General features: G+C 41.5%; 1 protein-coding gene across 7 annotated transcripts in view; it reads right to left on the minus strand.

Moving 5' to 3' along the window:
* Positions 1-18,397, minus strand: part of osbpl8 (oxysterol binding protein-like 8) — an 82,476-nt gene that overhangs the window by 11,392 nt on the left and 52,687 nt on the right. For 5 of the 7 annotated variants that reach the window (XM_010744350.3, XM_027291911.1, XM_019265613.2 and 2 more), the window contains 7 exons: positions 5,907-5,980; positions 4,595-4,675; positions 4,234-4,335; positions 3,851-4,054; positions 2,344-2,428; positions 756-921; positions 451-676 (listed from right to left, as the gene is read on the minus strand). In XM_010744350.3, the coding sequence (XP_010742652.1) occupies positions 451-676; positions 756-921; positions 2,344-2,428; positions 3,851-4,054; positions 4,234-4,335; positions 4,595-4,675; positions 5,907-5,980 (938 nt within the window). Of the gene's footprint in view, positions 1-450; positions 677-755; positions 922-2,343; positions 2,429-3,850; positions 4,055-4,233; positions 4,336-4,594; positions 4,676-5,906; positions 5,981-16,951; positions 17,453-18,397 lie in introns of those variants that run through there. The other 2 variants (XM_019265611.2, XM_019265612.2) reach the window with 2 other exon arrangements.

The raw sequence follows: 18,397 nt of genomic DNA on the forward strand, positions 1-18,397 counted from the left end.
CACACACACGCACACACAGAGGCAGAGATGTGATGTATTTTTCAGACATGCAGCCTGTAATGAATACTGCAGACGATGCACTCAATCATAAGAAGACAGATTCACAAAGCACCCCAGAAAGATAAAATATTTTATGCTTGCAAGGGAGGCTCATAATTCCATTGTTATTATTAAGATTTTGCCTCGGCTTCAGTGGGTGTTTAATTAGTGAGCTGTCAACCTCAGATTTCATGCATACGAGCACTTTCACACTTTTCATACCACCACAGTAACACCCACTCACACTGCAATCAAAGCCTGTCCATGTTACAGCTTCCCTGCTGGCTGCAGCACAGGAACATGCTAATATCTCCTTATTATGTGAGAAGCTTCATAACGGCTGAAGTTTTAATTAAAGCTAAAGATGAAAATAGTTCCTTCAACAGCTCTGTGTGACAGCAGAACATCTACCTCTCCGAGTTCCTCGTGGGACTGTTCCAGGTACGGGGTTTCCCGCAGGTGTTCATTAGGGTCCAGGTCGATGTATGAGTCGTCTTGGCGCTCTGACGTGTCGCTGTCACTCTCCTCACTCTTCTCCAAGCCTTCTGGGTCGGACTCCTCGTGGTCCTGTTCACCCTCCCTGTCTGACTTGTCTGAGTACAGGTCTGGGTCTTTCAAGTGGTCGCTGTCATTGAACCTGGAGGAAAGGAGGGATGGTTGGTAAGATTGTAGCTGAGAATAATACAGATGTACCCTGGATTGTATGTGCTACTCACTGGAATCCGTGGATGTTGTGGGCTCGGAGGAGGCTGTAAAAATTGATGGAGTGTTCCCCTCCAGTGACAACTGTGCTCACGTCCTCTTTCCCCTCGCGGATCATGGTCCTCTTCAGCAGGCTGGAGCACTTCAGGGCCAGCTCTAAGGCGTCCATCCAGCATCGACCTGGGAAAGAGAGCAGGAAAACCCATTGATGTGCTAAACTAAAAGACAGGTGCAAAATATGATTACAGGCTTTAATGTTAGTTTATTATCCGCTGAGCATTACGGTTGTTTCAGTGGAACAACTGTATTAAAATCACAATGAAAACAAGAAAGGGAGTTCATTCTGGAATTTAAGCATGATTGCTATGTGAGGAAAAATTGGACAAAGTTTGTGGTTGGGATAAATATGGTACATATAACTTAAATAAATTGTTATTGTTTATTAGTATTAAATATTGTGCATCAGGGTAGACAATAGCAGATGATTTTGGACAGTGTTTAAGAGTTGAGCACAGTGGAGAGAGACTCAGAGACAGAGAGAAGGGATTGGATGCTTCAGCACCATGGACAGAGACACAGAGAAGTCTGTTTGTCCCCTTTAAGACACTAAAATGTCCTCCACCTCCAGTATACTAGTGTATGAACTACTAGTATGTACACTGACGACGACGATACTAGCATATACGAATATTGGGGAAACCAGCTAACTTGTATGTCATTGAAATAATAATTAAAAACAATTAAAATATACAGGTTTGTGAGAAAGCCATGGCACAATGGACAGAGCACGAGTGACGTCACCCACAGGTTTCCCAAGAGCCGTTTTGAAGCTGAAAATATGCTGCCTTTGCCGCTGCCATGTTGGCTGCACTGCCTATTCCGCCTCTTGACCGGTCAATTCAAGCGACCACGCTGTTAATTATGCACAACTTTAGGTCTTAATATCATTTGAACAGGTGAGTTCTATATAAATTCACCCTCAGTACAGTTGTCATGAACGGGGAAATTAGCTATAGAGACCAAAACAGTTTTTTGTACCAGGCTGTAAACATGTTTATTTCTGCTGTGAAGTTGGACATTTTAACATGGGGACTTATGGAGGTTGAAATGTTCTACAGCCTGCCCCAAGCGGCCACTCGAGGTATTGCAGGTTCAGCACTTCCACACTGGCTTAATTTCCCAGCCATGGTATGGTGATACGGTCCCTACATTATGGTTATCCACATTATACTATTGTGCATTGACAAATCAACACAGCCATGTAAAGTTACAGCTACATCTTCTCACTCAGTACAGATGTATTGGTGTGTGTTATTTTAATGCTCATATGAATATCCATTATTTTCCCTTCTATATCTACATATAAGAGTGCAGCTGTTAACCAGGTCAGGCTGACTATATTAAGATGATGAACTGGTTTAAAATAACAAGGATTTGAGGTTAGTGTCACAAATATGACAAGAAAGTGTTGTAGTTTTGAACCTGAAAGCTTGAAGCTGATACCAATGTGAAGCTGATTTATGGATTTATCTTTATCACTAATACAGTATAAGACACTACTGACAAGAAAAGCTGAAGTGTGATCAGCAGCCTGTCTCTTACCATCAGACTCAGAGGCAGCACGGAAGATGAGGTGGCTGCTGGGTAATGGCTGAGTGATGGAGCCAACTGCTTCTCCTTTAGGACCCTGAAGACAACAAGAAATGAAAACATTACATGTGTAATTCAGTGTTTAAAGGTTCAGGTAGGTCTTGCTTTGAGTCAGTATCTTGACTGACATCAGTTAATCTTTGTCCCTTTTCATTTGAGGCTGTTTATTTGTGAGCTTGTTTCCTCGTCTCGGCCGCCGTGTTTTTAAGGCTTTTAAATCATTTATTTGAGCAAATAGAGGAGATGCAGACTCCAGAGTGTGCTATTATGCAAATGAGCTATGAGAGGGGACAGAGGGGACAGAAGCTGATCGAGTGAAGTGTTTATTTCAATAGTTAAGAGTGCGATGGAGAGGGCAGGAACGCTGTAATCTGAAACACAGGCCGCTAATTGTGATTCAAGCCTCTTCATGGCGCAAACATAAGGAAAAACACTCCCCATGCAAGGTCAGGGATGAATACCAAATCACAGCTGGAGCGGACGACATGGACGAAAATGTGGGAAACAATAGGACAATGTGCACCGCCAAATATGAAAATGGCCTTAATCAAACAAAGATGAGCTCTTAATTATACAGCTAACGGCCACATCTGTTTAACTGCGGGGGACAAAGGAAGAGCATTTCACCCTGATGATCTGTCTGCGTTCACTTTGTTTTGTTCAGCACCGGAGAGCATTCAAATCAATTTGTTTGCATAACAAACCTCTTTCACTATTCTCAATCTGTCATGAAAAATAGAACTAGATCCAGTATATGAGGTCATGGTCATGCTTGGAAAAACATATTTGTATTTTGGGTGAGAGTTAGAAAAAAAAAAAGATTGACACCACTCTCATTGGTGCATGGTAAAGCTACAGCTAGTTAGCTTAGCTTATCTTAGCAACTGGAAATAGAAGCAAACAGCTAGCCTGGCTCAACAAAACCTGACATGTTATTTTTTTTAAAAACACATTGTTATGTGGGGAAGTATTTCATCAGCGACAACTGACTGTGCTTGACCAACAAACAGTCCGGTAATAAAACCCAAAACTCGCAATTGTTTGTGAGCTTTAAGGTCAAGTTAGTTACCAGTGCTAAGCTACGCTAACTGGCAGCTGACAGTAGCTTTATGTTTATTGTTCAGATATGAAAATGGTTTCAAACTTTCTATGTAACACTCAGGAAGAAATAAAATAAAAAGGAATGTATTATCCAAAATGTCAAACTATTTCCTTTGGTCAGATTTTCAACTTGATTGTTGTCATTGTAATGTGGCTACATGTGTTAAAAAGACATTATATTTCCCTCTGTGTCTCCAGAGAAGCTCAGACGGCTTCTAAACTCCAGCAGCTAAACAGTCCGTCAACTATACTGTTGCCCTAGCAACAGGTTAATATCCAGAAACCAGCATTTCCGTATATATTTTAATAGAAAGTTGGAATTGGATATCGAATCCTGTATCTTAGCGTATATTCTGACCTTGACGGCCCAGATGGACTGCTCCAGCGGGTGGAAGAGCTTGAAGCAGAAGCCGTCCTTCTTGGAGGGCCTCTCGATGAGCTCGCAGGCATTGAGCAGCACCGTTCCCACCCACTGGCCGTTTTTGTGGGTTTTGTAGATGAGCAGGACGCCTGGTTTCAGCACACACCACAGCTTGGTCCAGCTCTTCAGCGTGCCGCGGATCTGGATCAAACGCAGATAAATGTTAGATAGTCTGACCTCAGCAAAATTACCATCTGAATTATGATACATGGTCATTTTGAGGAAGTGTTTGGTTTATTTTCCTTTGACCAGCACAAAGCTGAAAATATGATAGTTGAGATATGATGTGTTTTGGGATGGTGCTGCCTCTTCTGACCCACCTTCAGCCAGTCGGCCATGACGATGACAGAGGGATCAGTGATGGTGCTGAGCAGCTCCTTGGTCGCCCTCTTCTTTTCTTCCCTGTAGTTTTTCTTCTGCACCTGCAGGAAGCAAAGAGAGGCAGACAATACAAAGAACATCAATTCACACAACTGTGCATATTAATATTTCACACACGCTTTCGCACCGAATTACAATTGGCAGGAAATTATACGACCAGAATCACACTTCCCTGTGTCGCCTGGTACTTTCTGACAGCACACAGAGTTATATGCTGCATTTTATTTCTCCCTTGATATGTCTCTTTCTATTTCTGCACATTAAAACATGACTCATCAAGTGAGACTTAAGCTCTATTACCTTGAGGGACTCCTTTTTGGTGAGCTTTCCTCCAGACGCCGACACGTCCTTATCTGAGCCATTGTACAGCTTTGTTTCAGACTGTGAACACGCAGGAGGGAAAAGACAACATATGAAAAAAATGATTAATCTCTGAAGACATCAACATCTTTATTATTTCTTAATGTATATTAAATGTATAACATGCTGAGAATCAAACATGTCTAATGATTCAAAACAAAGCTTTGCTGGGAGCATGTGTGTTAAAAATGTGTGCCATCTACTTAACAATCAGCCTGTTTTACTGCTGCACTCAGTGTAAGCTGCTTCGGGATACAGTCATCCACTAAATGACTGAACGTAATCTTGGCTACAAAGTGTTCTCTCTTAATATAAAAATCTATTAGCGCAAATTACACAATGAACAGAGTGACTGCTGAAACGAGGACATCGAATCACAACACCATCAGCGTCAGTGGGAAACAGCATCTAGAAGGGACTTTCTTGTTTACTTCTCCGGTAGCCCAAACTTAGCCCAGTTAGCCCGAAGGAACGATATAAATAGAAGTTCAGGTGTGTGCCAGCTACCTTAACAAGCCAACTGGAGCGATTTAAAGTGGAGAGACAGACAGGGATGTGTGGGGATCCTAAAGCAGTGTTACTTAAGGCCTTAAATACCCACAGGGAGAGTTAAACTGAAGGTACATGACAATAAGAAGCCTCTAGCCGAGACTGCACGTACTCTTGTGAAGATTGATGAAAACAATGCCAAGGCTCATGCCTGCTTTCCCCCAGCCTCTCTAAGATGTTGGACGTTCTTGATAGCAGAATAGAAAAATCAACTTAAGTCTGCGGATATTGATTCATCAAACTCTCTCTTGGTTTTGGGAAGCTCTGCTGATAAAAGAGCTTTTGAACCTCTGAAACGATTCCCCTGTCATACGTCTTCATACTTGTCCAAATCATAACAAAAATGTAATAGGATTCCTTTCCTTTGATGAAAGCGTCTCCGCTGTGACTCAGGGAGACTCAGATGCCCACGTCTGCACTGACAAACATATCTGAAGTGGACCTCGGTAGACGAATTAGACGGGCCTCCACCACGCTGAGCTCATTTGACAGCGCGGCTGTGCTTGAAATATTTGATGTCTTTACATGATGTGTGAGTCATCTCAATGTAGGATATCTAACGCCCGAGGCTGAGACTGGGAACGGGATAGAAGACGTGCTTTAATTCCCCAAATCTCTGGTCTCATTAAAACACGCAACCAATCATGTCTCCCTACCGTTCGGAGAGCAGCAACTCAGTGGGAGTGGGAGTAATTCTTCTTACCTTGCTCTTAGATATGGAATGTGAGTCCTCTTTCAAAGGCAGAGGTAAAAGGTCCTCCTTCCCTCTCTCGAAACCTGGAACAAAAAACACAACAGTATAAAGAAACAGTATCCACTGGACTGGTTGTCTTGTGGATAATGTACTGTTGTTTCTCCTTCATGCTTGTAGCGAGTGTAAGAGGTGAGGGGTATTCAGTTGGTTGCAATATGCAACTTCACCACTAGATGTCACTAAATTCTACACGCTGTAACTTTAATGTCGGTCAGAAGGGAGTGCCGTCCTAGAATCTGGATGGCAACAAGCTGGCGCCTGCTGCAAGTCCCTAATCTGAAGTGAGCTCAGAGGTTAGATAAGTTGGCTGGTGAAAGGAGGTTCCCTGTTTTAATCTGCAGGTTGGCTGGGGCAACGTGGGTGTGGAAAGGAAACTGGAAACAAAGATTCGGATGCTCACATGCCAACTGCTCCATTGAGGCTGCAAACAGTAATGTGTGTTACTAGAAATGAACAATAATGAGCACATCTGAATGCAGACGTAGTTTGTCATAACAAACCTAAGCAAGCTGAGGCTTGCTCTTCTTCATTGAAGCTCCACCAAAGCATTTCTAATCTTCATTTGTGAGCTAACCAATTAGTCTTACCTCAGCAACAGATTCCCCACTGAGACCCCGGCAGTTAGTGACACTGGCAGTCTAATGGTGACAGGGAGCCTGTAAATATTTTATAGTGTCTATCTCCTATCAATCCATATTCAGCCACGAGAATGAAGGAAATGCTGCCGACTTTTTGTGATTTGTAAAAGAGTTGCGTCTTATCTGACTTGACATTTGCTTTAAAAGAAAAACATCTCTGTGTTTGAACTTGTGTATTCTTACTGCGTGCTTTCATTTTGTGCTGCATGCTGATATATTGGATGGATGACATCTTTTCAGAGAAACTTTCGACTTTCATTACAACACTGATTCAGTGCATTTCTTAGCGATTGTGTGCTGAAATGTTTTTTTGTCATATCCGCTTTTTATTAAACTGCCCGTCCTACACCGCCTCCTCAATTTACAGCAAATACTTTCAACAACTTCTTATAAACACACTTGCGTGGTTGCTGGCAGTGTAATATTTGTATATAGAGAAAGCAATGATGGATGTGATAGCAGACGAAATGGAAGGCACGATAGTCCATCAGTGTTTCAGGGGGCATATTTCCTTCAGCTAGTAAACAGACACATCTCAGGGCTTGAACCACAACATACCACACAGTAAGCTACTTCACTTCAAACGATTCCCTCTTGGGAATGTAAAACAGGTGCAATAGCTTGACAGCCCTGCTGGAAAAGTGCTCCTTGAGTCAACTACATCCATGCATGTCTGGTTTGAGGACACTTAAGATACATGAATGGTGCCCTGAAAGCATAAAACAAAGCACTACAGCTGAGAAGAAACGTGTTGTTCTCTATGCCAACATACATGCATGCAAAAAAAGGACGCAAGTAACACGAGTTTTTTCATTTAGCTGATTGCATCCAACATCAGAGCCGCACAGCGTTTAGTGAAGCATCCGCAGAAAGAAATGAGAGCATGCCATTGTCTGCCTCGCCTTATGAGTGGTCTTTGTTTTAATGTGGATCTAGTTTCAGCGGTACATTAGATGTCCCACCAGACCATCTGTGCCCACTTGACAGCCGCATCTCCATGCCAACTTCAGCTAGAAAACATCTCAAGGACGGTTCACTGGCTATAGCAATCAACAAGATGCTACATCACTCTCAATCGCAACTTATAGGGAGGAAACTGGGTGATCATAATGGAATCAGTGCGTCCATTAAAATGTTATTGTTTTAGTCACACAAGTAAAGTCTTCATCTGCTCTGTTGATGCCAAAAGCTGTGCTAACACCACAGAACTACAAACTGTTAGTTAGACAGACCTGAAGTCTGAAATAGAAGCAAAAGAACAATAACTGAGTTAATGAACTCATTAGTTTAAATGTCTGTCAGCCCTCCACTTTGCAATCAAGCAGTCTGACCAAATTAGAGACCACTTCTCCGCTGCATTAAATCTGCGTGTTCAGAGACCTACATGTGTTACCACGGTGCAACGATGGCACATAAAAAAAACAACACCTCGCTGGAAACAGAATTATTTCATCACAGTGTGAGGAGCTAGACACAATGCTCCAGGCTGCTTGTTAAATAAATATAGCTAGGTGACATCATTACAAATGAAATAATGAAGCTGAAAATGTAGCTTGCAAGCATGTTCTATTTTGGGTGGGAAAAAAAAAAAAAACACGAGTTCATTTATCAGTATGTCTGAAATAAGGAAAGAAACAGCATGTACCAATGTGGCCTCTGTTATCGAAAGACGTTGACGATAAATTATAGAAAGCGTGTGGAGCTGTCACTTTTATCAACAGATGCTGCTTTTTATGTCACTGATTAAACCTTTCTTTCATGACTAAAAAAAACATTAGCTTCTAACATAATCCACCAGGATATGAGGTGTGTTTCCAGTGTAATATTAATCCTAAGAAACCCACATGAACCTTTTTGGTAATTTTTTTTCTTTTTTTTGGATTATACAAAATGTTAAGGACAATGGCTGGGCTTAGAAATGGGCTGTGTAGTGTGGGGAGCAGAACATTTTTGATAAGCGTTTCTTCTCATGAGGACAATGGCAGAACACGGAAGCAGTGGTTGTGTGTGAAACCAGCAGGAGACTGAAGGTAGAGAACGTTTTTGGTGGTGTGAATTTCGCAGAAGAGCTTGAGCGTGCTTTGATTTTCTTTAAAAGTATAACACATTTTAGCTTCTTTTTTTTTTCCAAAATGATTGATTTGACATAGGGCTGCACGATATGGCCTGTAACCAATATCTCGATATTTTTAAGATATATCGCGATACATGATATATATCTCGATATTTTTGTTGTTGTTGTTTTGTACTGTTTATTTCTAATAAATAATAATGTAATTATTACCTTGATAGCATTGTAATTGCTCAGAATCAATGTAGAACAGTAGATTTACACTTGCTGTATGAGACACACCTCTTTTTATAGCATTTTAACACTTGCCATATTTTTTATGAATTTTTAATATATTTCATAATGTACATATGAGCACTGAAGCAGTGCAGGATCATACTTGGCTTATGAGACACTGTTTTAAATCAAATTTTAACCATTCTTCATATTTTATAACTAAACCTTTAATAAATTTAACACCCACGTCTTATTTTGAAAACCGGAAGTGTCCACACGCTGCAGTAAGCTCGCGCTGACTTTCCCAGTTTTCTCAAAGTATTTGACATAAAGTCGCGCACTTGAAAATATTGGAGCAGCTGACGTGACCACGCGAAAACGAGAGACGGCTGGCGTGACCGCAGTTGTTTTTCTTCGGAACCAAGTCGTCCGTCTCCATCTTCAATTAACTCGCTCGGGCTCTTCACTTCTCTCCTCACCTGATACAAAAAGTACGCATGCGCGCAGGGGATTTTTCTGGGTGGGCGGGGCAGTGTGCTGCGTGCTGTGAGCAGCACCAGGAGTGACACAGGCAAAACTCCGAGAATTAAATGCCGACGGCTTAAAACATTTACGTGACAAGTACTCGATGGTCGCGATATAGTCATTTCATACATCTCACGTAGAACAAGCCGCGATATATCGAGTATATTCGATATATCGCCCACCCCTAATTTGACACCATTTCCATTAAGGGACTCTGAGTGTTGATAGTGGCTGAATTGGTCTAATATTTATCGAGCACTTAATGTAAAGAAAGAACACTTCAAAACAACACGAGCATTCTACTTACTAAATTGCTATGATTATTCAAAGTATCTGAATGTTTGTTAAAGATAATGGTCACAGTCCAATCACCCAGACAGAGATTTCTCAGATGTGGCCATCCTCATTTGGTTTATTTTGTGGATTGGGGGACAAGGACTGAATGTCTGTCTGTGCACACAGGCTTTAATAAATGCCAACTGCTTGTAATAATTGAATCACGTAACATTTTACATTTTCAGCATTTACCTCACGATCCTTTCTCTACAACTACCTATCATAAGCGAGATGTATTTTTATTGAGAGATGGTGCAAAATGTAGTCAGAGCTCTGTCGCACAACTGCGCAGCAGAATGCATATTTATAATGAAATTATAAACCCATCTACGCAGCCATATTCACAAAGTGTGGCAGGAAAAAGCCCCTATGCAGCAAATATCTACTCCAGGCTTTTCATAACAAAGTACTTGGAAACTAAAATGTAAGACTACTAAATATATGAAAGGTAAAAGTTAACACATGACTCAAGTGAAAAGCAGCAAGGGATTGATGAAGTATGTATCTGTGTATGTATGTAGTGCACAGAGTGAGAGTGTTTTAATTTGACTTAGGTCTAATGGCTTGACGTGTGCCCATGTTTTCACTGCACATCTTTTCACAACATTCAGTGTGCAAATGTAACCGCTGCTTTATGTGAATGAACTGTCAGGGAGTGACTTTGTGTGTATAGCTGAAGTAGAAGGAGACACACCCACTGCAGCCTGACTAAGACATTTGCTTTCACAGTCTCGAGCTCCAGTGATCTCCCTCTGCATCAGACATCACAGAAAGAGAGAAAGGAAGAGGAATCGAGCCAGTAAAGAGAGTGAAAGGAAGAGATGTACGATGCTACAGTGAATGTCCTTCCTCTTTAATGCTCTGCCTCACAGAATGAATACAGTCTAAATCACCTAAGGCATTGCACCAGTATGCTTTAGACGACAGACACAATAACAGAGGTGAAAACGCCATTCAATGAAAATAAGTATATGTTTTCTTGGGATAGTAAGAATGCTTTGCCTGTTTATGCCAATGTATGTATGGGTTTGGCTGAGTCAGCGCCTTGGTTGGCGTAAACACAGCAACAACAAGAAAGAAATCATTGAAATGATAATGGCTCAGTGTCCATTTTCATTTCATCTGAAAACATTGCTTCAGAAACATCATTTACATTGTGGCATTTTAGACATTCAGCACCTCAGCTTTGAAATCATCTCATCTCATTCCAGTCATGATTAATGCAACACCAAAACTACCTCCCTCACCAAGAGGAGCTTCTTTTCAAGCCAAAGTTCCAAAACCAGTTGATTATCTCTTTTTGGACGCCTTCAAAGCAGTCCCTGTGTTGGGCTTACTGGTGTCTTCGATCCTCCACCACAGATTGAACCATGTTAAAAGAAGTCAAGGCTATTGTTATTTATAGACTCTCTTATTAGTGAAAAACATTACAAAGACAGAGAGAAATAATGCAGCTATGTAGAACACTATTAAACACATTTGAAGGAACCTTTTAAACCATCATTCAATGATGCTATTTTATATATATATATATATATACTATCTATATATAATATATATCATATATATAAAAAATTTTTTTTTTTTTTTTAGGAAATGTGAAGGCTACCATGGCAACAGGTAGAGAACAACAAATGGAGGCAAAAGCTGTTACTCAACAGAACACATCAATTTTAGGGAGCAAATTGCCCAAGTATTTGCTACTGTGAAAAAACTTGCCATGGCAACAGTGTCTCTATTGTTATGGCTCAGAAATCATGGAAGTTGGCTGGTCCACCGACGAAGAGATACAAAAAGGAACATTTCACTGATATAGATGATTTTAAATGTTAGAGGTCTATCTAATTAGCTCTGATTTAATGTAATACAGGACAACTATAAATCTGTATAATCAAAGGGCAGACATTTGTTTTAGAGACATTGGTTTATTAGTGAAAGGCCCTGCTTGGCTGAAACAATTCAACTGTGTTGATGCTCAGACTGAAAGCAGAATAAAAGTACTGCACCAAAACAGAAAGTTCAAAGCAAAGTGGGAATGGACCCAGAATGAAGGATAGGTTCCAAATACAGCTCGGATAGTTGGGATGCAGGTGACATGGTCATCAAGATATACGCATATCTCCACATGACAGGTAATGCAGAGAAGTGTGATATTGGAAAAACTGGTCTATCAATTTACTATTGCACTTTCAAAAAGTTGGGAGACTTTGATAAGATTTGAAATGTATGGTCAAAGTCAAAGCAGAAGAAGACAAGACATACTTTTACAGACTTTTACATTTCCCATAATGCAACACAATGTTGTCTTCCAATGACTATGCCTATGGAACAGTCAAACATATACACCTTTCAAACTCCACACCCCCAGTTTGTGACACAGGTTTTCTGTTATCCTAGCCCATCATTAGTTCTGAGAGTCCAAGGTCATGTCCTCTGTCCTCCTCTGTCTTCCTTGTATGCTCTCATCAATAACTCTGACATTTGGTCATGTCCTGGGTTATTTTAAACAAACTGAACCTAACCCCAAGAACTACAGGGTTAGGGCTTTATATCTTTATAAGTAAGGTCAAATATACATTTTTCAAACGCCACAACCCCAACTTGTGACACAGGTTTACACAGGTCTACAAGCCTAAGTTGATATAATTAGGGTTATCTTTCTCAGACTTCAGACTCAAAGCTCCTCCAGGATCACAACTATTTTTACAGGTTCAGCAGCACTCTGTGAGACTGGCAAACTGATCATGAATACAATTGGCGGCATTTCTTTCAAAAGAAAGAAACAATTCCTTAGAGCGAAGTTCTAACACTTCTGTTAAGACTTATGGTTCTTCTTATCAAACATCAGCGACACTTCTGTTCTTTGCTACTGTAGTGCACCACTTCCTCTGGGTAATCAAAAACTTATCTTACATTATCTACCACTGAATGTTCCAGCAAGCACCATGCCAAGTCATGCTGACCTCAAGATGAGCCATGATTCAATCTAATTATCGAGCACAAAGGTACAGCTTTTTCCACTCTATTATTAGCTTTAGAAAAGCCTAATTTTTAACCTCTAAATCAATTTCCTGTGCAATTAATCCCTCCCTACAGAAGAAGCAACAACACCTGGTCGATATGAAAGGCTGCCTACACTTAATATTAGTGAATAATTATGTATAAATTAACCATAACAAAATGTTATATTACTTTGGGATCATGTGTATTTTTTGATTATCACAGTAGTTCGTAGGGGTACCAAATAAATAATAGTTTCCAACCTGCACAGCTGAGCCCAAGCCTGCCCCTGCCCTTGATCATTTTAATCTCCAGGCCTCGTTCCACGCCTTCAAAACCTGTTTCTTATGCAGCCTGTCATGGTACAAACAAACACAACAAAGTGGTCTAATCCACATTAAAAGGGTTGTACTTTATTCTGTCTGCACACAGGCAGCATGACGAGACAAAAGCACATTATCTCTTGGAAGGGGTGATATTTCAAACAGGATGTGCCTGGATGAGAGTGGGGGCATTAGGCAGGTTGTATTACCATGGCTGCTGTTTTGTGTTGCTGCTCTATTTATAGTCCACTGGGGCCGAGTTCATGTGCAACATCAGATGCTGGTCTGTTCCTTGGCCTTTGCTAAAGACTGCGGACACTTACCTGGTGTCTCATCTTTTGATATTTATTAAGATATTTATTTTGTTAAAAAATAATGCTACAAAACTGTCACAGTTAATAAATGTCTGACCTTCAAGTGACTCGATAAAAGTGAACACCAAAAGACCATGAGGTAAAGATTAATTTCTGCCACAGTTATTAACTGTTCATCCCAGATTTCCCAGTCCAAGGTCATGTCTTCAGATGCCTTCTTCAAAAATGTCATTGGCACCATTGGATTCTTATATGCCCTCTGTAATGAATAATTCTTCGACATCTGGTCATGTCCCCAAGAACTACAGGCCAATTTTAAGTTGCCGTTTTTAGGTAAGGCTTTATAAAAAGTTGTTGCTAAGCAGCTTACGGCTATCTGAGATGAACAATACATTCCTGAGAGGTTTCAGTCTGGTTTCTGTCAGTTGAACGCAGTGGAAAAATATCTTCTCAGAGTCTCAACTGATATCTCGATACACGGTGATGGAGGGAAGTGTTATGTGTTGATACTATTAGATCTTAGTGTTGCCTTTGATACTGTGGAGCACTGTATCTTGGTTGAGATGCTCAAACAGTGGGTGGCATCTCTGGCTCAGGCTTGATGCAGTACCTTTCTGAGAGGAGTTTTTCAGGTAATGTTTGTAAGAACCCCACTTATCATTGAAATATAGACAATACTCAACTATACATCTTGTTTAAAACCGTCTTTGCCACGTACTTGCCTCTAGTGAATGGCAAAAATTGAATGGCAGCTAATTTCAGAACAGAACACTCAATAAGGACTGAGGACAATCTCCTCCTTTTATTGGTAAAACTGGGTGACAGAAGAGATTTTTAAAAAGCCTGCATTGCAGAACCAATCCACAGTTTTCATGTCGAGGAAAAGGAGGGAGGGAGTCATGTCCTTGAAAAAATGTAAGAGTCATAGGTTCATTTGCGGCTGTTCTTGGAACCATTCAAGCAACTAACTTTTCTAAAATCCTAAGATGACTGGTGGTAATAGCTCTGATTGTCTTGTAATGCAAGATAATGCATTTTTATGTTATGTCTTGACCAGATAAATAGTTTTCTGTTCTGCCTGGCTCCTGTTTCTACCAGCTGAGCTAAACTTAGAGACATTCTGTCCCTAGTTGAGATGAAGATGCATTTTCCTGTCTTGACTATCACAGTTCTCTTTTTGCCTTAGCAAGACGTGCCTAGATTGCTCATAGGTGACTAAGTCCTTTAATGGTCTCATGTAATTAAAATTTCAATTTCTTTATGCTGATTTCTCATCAACTTCGGAACATGTCCAAAAACCAAAGATGTTCAGTTTGCAATAGTCTAAAAAGAAAAGCAACAAACCTAAACTTTGGAGAAACAATGACATTCACAAACATTTTTGGCATTTTTGATTGAAAAATTGCAGGCTGCTGAATGATAACTGAAACAAGTGATTGAATATCAAAATGGCTGCACATTAATTGGTATAGAAACTCATTGTAGGCATTGGATCTGCATTACTAATGATAATTTAGAAAAGATGCCGAGCCCCAATCACAAAAGGAAATGGCTAGAGACAATACGTAGACTGGCAAGCATAACCACAAAGTAGAGCTATTGACACCACAAATGTTGCCAGCAGACATCCAAAAACTAAGCCACCAACCATCCATGTGAGGCAGTTTTCTATAAGACACAATCTCGAAGAGTACAAATTCCAAATATGTTAAAGATATGCAAAATAGGCACAATCGTGTCTGCAGACTGCACTGTGGAGCTGAAGCGGATGTAAAAAAAACTGAGAAAAATGTCAAAATACATAAAGTGACTAAGTGCAACCTGCCTGCACCAGTTGTCTGCTGCAGTCTGAAATCTGGTGCCACTTAGCAGAGCATCTAAAATAAGGACGAATGGAGTCATGGCAGGAAAGTGACTGAGAAAAACAACATGACTCAGACAATGTCTCACAGCACAAGTTATTTGTTTGGCTGGCGGAGATGCTCGTTTAGAGGGAAAAGGGAGGGAATTAGGCTTGTGGCAAAAAAGGTTACTAGCCTGAATCCCCAGACACAGAAAGGTCTGAGGAGAGAATGACCATGACAAACGATCCTCCGCCTCTTTGACAACTGCTGTTAAGATCCCCTTGAGCAAGGCACTGTTCTGACTGAGCTGCTCCGACAGAGGACTGAGGTTGTACTAGGTTGCATAAGTTTGAATTACTGCAAGAAAGTGTGGCAGTGTTTGTGCACAGTCAGCCTTTGCCGGATTAATAAAGGTTGAAAACAGTCATTTGCGAAGGTGGAACAGAGAACATCCACTCTCTCAAAGCTCCAGGGGCTGCCATCTGTCTGCCTCCAGGTTTGTGTCCTTTTCAGCAGGACAAACAAAGGAAAGATCACAGAGGTAGGGGTTTTACAAATGAACACTAAATTGATCTAATCCTAAATGTTCTATGAGATTTGGTGTGCCTAAAATGGAGATTATCGCTGCACTCTGGTAGAGGTATCACTGGAACTGGAGTGAAAATAAGCCTGGCTGAGCTGAGGATTGCGTCTTCTTCATTCATCAGTGTGACCAAACAAACATCTCTCAGCTATTGTTTGATTTGGATAAGACAGATACAACATGCTGCCTAATTCACATCATTAATGTTGGTGTGTGCTAGAAGACAGCACTGTTAGCTGTTTCTTTGTGTCCCATCTTTGAGTTCAGTACTCCAGAAGCTCTTAGAGTTTTAACAGTCTTTGTTGTTACAACATCAGGAACCCCAGAAAGGACGACGGCTCGTGAAGGCTAAACCTCTGATACTGCAGCTGCCGACAAATCAGCAGGTGTTGGGAATCAGTGCCAACGTCAATGCTAATCAGCTTCCACCTTCAGTATGGAAGTTACCCTAGCTTGCTAGCTTACACTTTGCAAGTGGAAAACAAACTCAACAACACCTAATCATCAGATCTCGTAGTGAAACACACACTTGACGACAGCGCGTCTCCTAGCAGCACTAGTCCTCGGATGTCACTCAGCATCTGTCACGAGAGACTCCTACACAGAGGTTTGAAACTTGTTGGAGGTTGTTTCCACAAGTCGCCATGGTGGCCTCTCGACTGTGTCATGGCAGTAATGCATTCAAACGTACATTTTCCAGTACAGTTTTTTTTTTTTTTTTTTACAGTTTCCCTTCTCTCTGCCAACATGAACAATGTGCTTTTTGTTGCAGTAACTTAAGAGCAGTGAGATACGGGAGTCATACAAGCCGACCTCATCCAAACACAGTATGAATCCATTCTCTGAGTGCCGAGACGGAGTTCAAACAAGCTCACGGTGTATTGGTCACAAGAAGTTCGTTCTCAGTTTGAATGGAGGAAGCTGACAGTCAACAGTGCACCTGAACACAACCTAGTCAAGAACTGACACATTATTTCACAGCTCATTAGTCCAAACTATTTAAATGAGTAATGACATCCACTGCTACAATTACTACTCAATCACAAGGTAAGACTACAGGGTCTACGAATGGGCCAATAACACTTCCCAGTATGGAGATCTACTGTACCAAACACACCTCTCTCCACTCCATTGTACAACCCACCTGGCAGCGAGAGGGGCGACAGCTCATTATAACCCCCGAAAGAGGCGTTGCGGATGAGTTTGCGTCCGTCCGGGTGTGGAGGTCGAAGTGATGCCGTCCCGCCACACGTAGAGAAACGGCGGCGACTGAGGAGGCCCTCCTCCTTCATCATTGGGACGGCGGGAGCTCCCTCGTTGTTGCGGGAGGAAGGGATGGAGGGATGTGGTGGTGGTGGTGGTGGTGGTGGTGGTGGGGGGGACCGGTGAGGAAACTCAAGGGTAGAAAGTCGAGGGGTGTCGGGAAACAGTTCCGATCCGTCACACGCAGCTAGTGAGCCAAGCAAAGAAACGGAGCAATGCGCACACATGCACACACAGAGCAGCTCAGACACTGAACCAGTGCAGTGTGTTGTTTCCTCTACTGCTCTCACTCTCGCTCTCTGCTCTGTGAGCGTGTATGAAAGCAGCAGCCTGTAAGTACTAAGTACTAAACGGATAAGCTCAGCCCCTCCTACTCCCTCTCCTCCTGATGGGTAGGGGAGCTGCATCTCAGCTTGAAAAAAGCCCTTATGTTCCACATCTCCTCTTTCTATTCGTCTCAATCTATCACTCCATTTTAATTCATTACTTTCAATCCAAAAAGGGACACTTCACCGCTTTTCAGACGTACTGTATGTCGATGGATTAGTCACTGAGGTGACGTCTACGGTCCTTGTTAATATTTTCTAAATATTGCTCCAGGCAAATCTCGCCGGTTCGCTCTCATGACATCAGCAGACGGTGGAAGAAACACAGGGAGGATACAGGGTGTCGTGTTCTCTCACAGCCGATATGGAAATGGAAAGCCACAGTTTGGACAGAAATAAATTCCAAATTTTCACATAGACAAAAAAAAAAAAAAGTCTCCATAACCATAACACCTGTCAGAGCCACATGAGCCACAGCCCACAGATAAGCAAATGCAACAAGCAGGGGCTCAGGCTGGAGCTGCTTCCTGCCTTCCAGCTAGTGGCTACCAAGCCAGGTAGCAGCTAGTGTGGCTGTCGAATCAGTGCTGCCAACTAGGGTTGTAACAAAGCACAGCTGCCAAATGTTATTTTGATCCAGCTCGCCACCATATTGGTCGCTAACCTGGGGAGAGTTTTACCATCCAGTGTTGTCCTTTTAAAGCACCTTGAAGCAGCAGTTGAGGAAGCTGATGAGCAGAACTGCAACTAGTGTTCAGACTGTTTTCTGATTGAAAGATCTGCTCTGAGATTTATTTTATAAGTTGTTAGCAATCCAAAATGGAACTCTCTATCAGACAGACCCCAACCCTGTCTATCATCTATGTTGCAGCAAGGACAAGCTCGCAGTCTGGCAAACATTTCTGTCTGTCTGTCTGTGCTGTGAAACTCACATTGAATACATACAGTTACATGTAGGCACTCTTGTTGAAGAAATATACATATTATTAGCAATGAAATGT

Source organism: Larimichthys crocea, chromosome XX, assembly GCF_000972845.2.
Source record: "Larimichthys crocea isolate SSNF chromosome XX, L_crocea_2.0, whole genome shotgun sequence".
Classification (NCBI taxonomy): Eukaryota; Metazoa; Chordata; class Actinopteri; family Sciaenidae; genus Larimichthys; species Larimichthys crocea.